The following is a 2,521-nucleotide window of genomic DNA, read 5'->3' as shown; positions in this document are numbered from 1 at the left end:
AGTCCGGTTTCGTTTTCAGTTGAAAATATGTCCAAAATGTAACCGTCTTAGTTCGGTTTTTATGAAATTCGTCATGTTTATATGAAATCCGGCCGAGTTTGCATGAATTTCATCCGGTTTGTTGAAAAAGAGTTTGAAATGGAAGGTTGCGGTTGGATAGCGGCCTCTTGCATCCGTGTCCGTGGACGGATGCGGAAGGAAATTTGAGAATCGTCGTTGAGATGCCCTAAGATTGCATAAACCGTGAAATGACAATAAAATCTAGTGATGAGGTTGCATAAACAGAGAAATGGCAATAAAATCTAGCTATTACACCACCGGGCATGCAATGCATACACAGAAAAACAAAAAGGAAAAAAACTGAGCATTACAGCACGGAAATGAACAAAAAAAACCATTATCAATCTCAGGGGCATAAATATTTCCTCACAATAAATAAATAATAATTCAGGCAGACGCATCGGCGACGACCTTGCTCTGTTCAGCACTTTCAGCAGAAACAACAACAGTAACCTGAACTGAATCAGGATCCACACGCTTCTCTTCTTCCACCGCCTGCGCATGTGTCTGGGGATCCTCTGCGGCCTCAGGCTCCAGGATTTCGGCCGTGTGATTTGGCTCGGTCGTCGCAATGGAGGGCTCCACTGCTAGCTGCTCCTCTGTCGCTTCATTTTCACCAGCGGTAGCTGCTGCTGGTTCTTCAGCCTTCTTCTCTGGCTCAGCCTCAGGAGCCTCGACGTCAGCCTCGTCGTTCTGTCAAAAGGAGCAGATTCAGTAGAGCTTCTTGACTCATCAAGTGCAAATCGCATAAAGATAAATTGCAACCTGAACTGAATCAGGATCCACACGTTTCTCTTCTTCCACCACCTGCGCATCCTCTGCATCCTCAGGCTCCAGGATTTCGGCCGTGTGATTTGGCTCGGTCGCCGCAGTGGAGGGCTCAACTGCTAGCTGCTCCTCTGTCGCTCCATTTTCATCAGCGGTAGCTGCTGCAGGTTCTTCAGCCTTCTTCTCCGCCTCCGGAGCCTCGACGTCACTCTCGTCGTTCTGTCAAAAGGAGCAGAATCAGTAGAGCTTCTTGACTCGTGAAGTGCAAATCGCATAATATAAATTGCAGCATACACCATCCAGATAAAAGGGGATGTTAGAAACCCCCTGCTGCTATCCATGGGAACTTGTTGACACCCTACCAAACCAAGTTTTATCATCTGACTCATGGACTAATAAACATGAAGAGAACACGACCGCAACTGCTAAATCAAAACATGCTCTTCTGTCACTGTATTGAAGTAGCGAGTGAAGAGGAAATCAAAGCTGTGTACCTCTTTGAGCAGGTCGCTAAGAGACCTCCGGCGAATCCCGTCGGCGGCCGGTTCAGTTTCAGCCACAGCCACACCAGCGACCTTCTTCTCCGCGGCGTCCTCCAGAACCACCGGCGCCTCACCTTCTACCTTGAGATCAGCAGGCTTCGTCGCACACGCTCCCATCTCCACTGCAGCGCCGCCGCTAGAACAAGGGTTGACAGAGGCAAGAACCAGATAGCCAGGAACACCCCCCCACACACACGCAGCAGGAAGCGGTATTCGTTATATGCAGCGGCGGATGTGCTCCAGCTGACCAGCCGGTAGGTTTAGGTACTCCGCTACCTGCCATGGAGGCTGGCCAAGATAGTAGTACCTATAATCTATGCTGCAATGCAAGGAGACTCCGGTCAACGTCCTGCTGGGGCGCAGGACCCGGCAACTCCTGAATAACAAACTCGTCGCGTGGTGCTGTCATTGCGCATATCATATGCGGCTGCCCATCCCATCATCGGTGTTAGTACGTACTAGCTGCTTGCCATTGGACTTTGGGACGGCGGCGGCCGGTTGTGCTGCTGCCTGCTGGTGTGTTGGGCATCTCAGGGCAGGCTCCGGAATTTCCTAACCGCCGCAACTAGCGCCCACTAGGTGCGGTGCGGTGCCCTTTCCCGTTCATGCTCATCACACTACGTCCGTCCGTGCATAATGATTCAGTGGCCCTTCTGGCAGAATGGTAATCATCATACAGACACAGCTGGTTCTCGTTGTTAATCTGGCCCTCGGGAAATTAGGAAAGCCTCCTGTTTGTTTCCCTGGCCATGATTGCTCATCAGAATCATTGTTCTTGGAATTTGGAATCTCATATATGCGGAGCATCCAACCTCGGTTGATAAGATAAACTCAACCGGTAGCGGTGGTTGAGTATCAGGCACTACCGGAAACAACTAACCCTTTTATTTTATCTGGACAAGGACAGGCAAGACCATCTGCTACGGCCAAAATGGAGAGATGAAGATTGAAACCAGCACGCAGAAACACGGCTTGCTCGTTGACACATTCAGAGGCATTCTGACAGCAACGGTGAAAGGCAAATCAGCAGCAGCAGCACCTCCGTTGAATTACAGTGTCAGGAACATTTCCCGGGTTCCATGGACATACGGCAACATCCTTGTTCGCCGGGGAAAAGCAATAGCCGGGCCTGAAAGACAGCAGGAGTTCTG

The 2,521-nt window shown here is 50.3% G+C and overlaps 1 protein-coding gene across 2 annotated transcripts; it reads right to left on the bottom strand.

Moving 5' to 3' along the window:
- Positions 1–273: 273 nt before the first annotated feature.
- Positions 274–1,937, bottom strand: LOC109772065 (uncharacterized). Of its 2 annotated transcripts, none has more exons than XM_020330760.4 (3): positions 1,323–1,937; positions 826–1,047; positions 274–753 (listed from the first exon to the last, which is right to left on the bottom strand). In XM_020330760.4, the coding sequence occupies exons 1-3, from the start codon at positions 1,485–1,487 to the stop codon at positions 448–450; spliced, it is 693 nt and encodes a 230-aa protein (XP_020186349.1). In that variant the 5' UTR covers positions 1,488–1,937; the 3' UTR covers positions 274–447. The 2 variants fall into 2 exon arrangements, with proteins under 2 accessions (XP_020186349.1, XP_020186348.1); XM_020330759.4 differs by having other exon boundaries at positions 868–1,047; positions 1,323–1,735.
- Positions 1,938–2,521: the final 584 nt, after the last annotated feature.

This window comes from Aegilops tauschii, chromosome 5 (assembly GCF_002575655.3).
Source record: "Aegilops tauschii subsp. strangulata cultivar AL8/78 chromosome 5, Aet v6.0, whole genome shotgun sequence".
In the NCBI taxonomy this organism is placed as follows: Eukaryota; Viridiplantae; Streptophyta; class Magnoliopsida; order Poales; family Poaceae; genus Aegilops; species Aegilops tauschii.
Note: the sequence above shows the minus strand (reverse complement) of the source record. Positions and strands in the feature narration are given on the sequence as shown.

Coding starts and splice junctions, on each gene's coding strand:
- LOC109772065 (XM_020330760.4), bottom strand. CDS start 1,487: ATGGGAGCGTGTGCGACGAAGCCTGCTGATCTCAAGGTAGAAGGTGAG. Junction 1,048..1,322: donor TTAGCGACCTGCTCAAAGAG/GTACACAGCTTT, acceptor TCCTTTTGACAG/AACGACGAGAGTGACGTCGA. Junction 754..825: donor TGGATCCTGATTCAGTTCAG/GTTGCAATTTAT, acceptor TCCTTTTGACAG/AACGACGAGGCTGACGTCGA.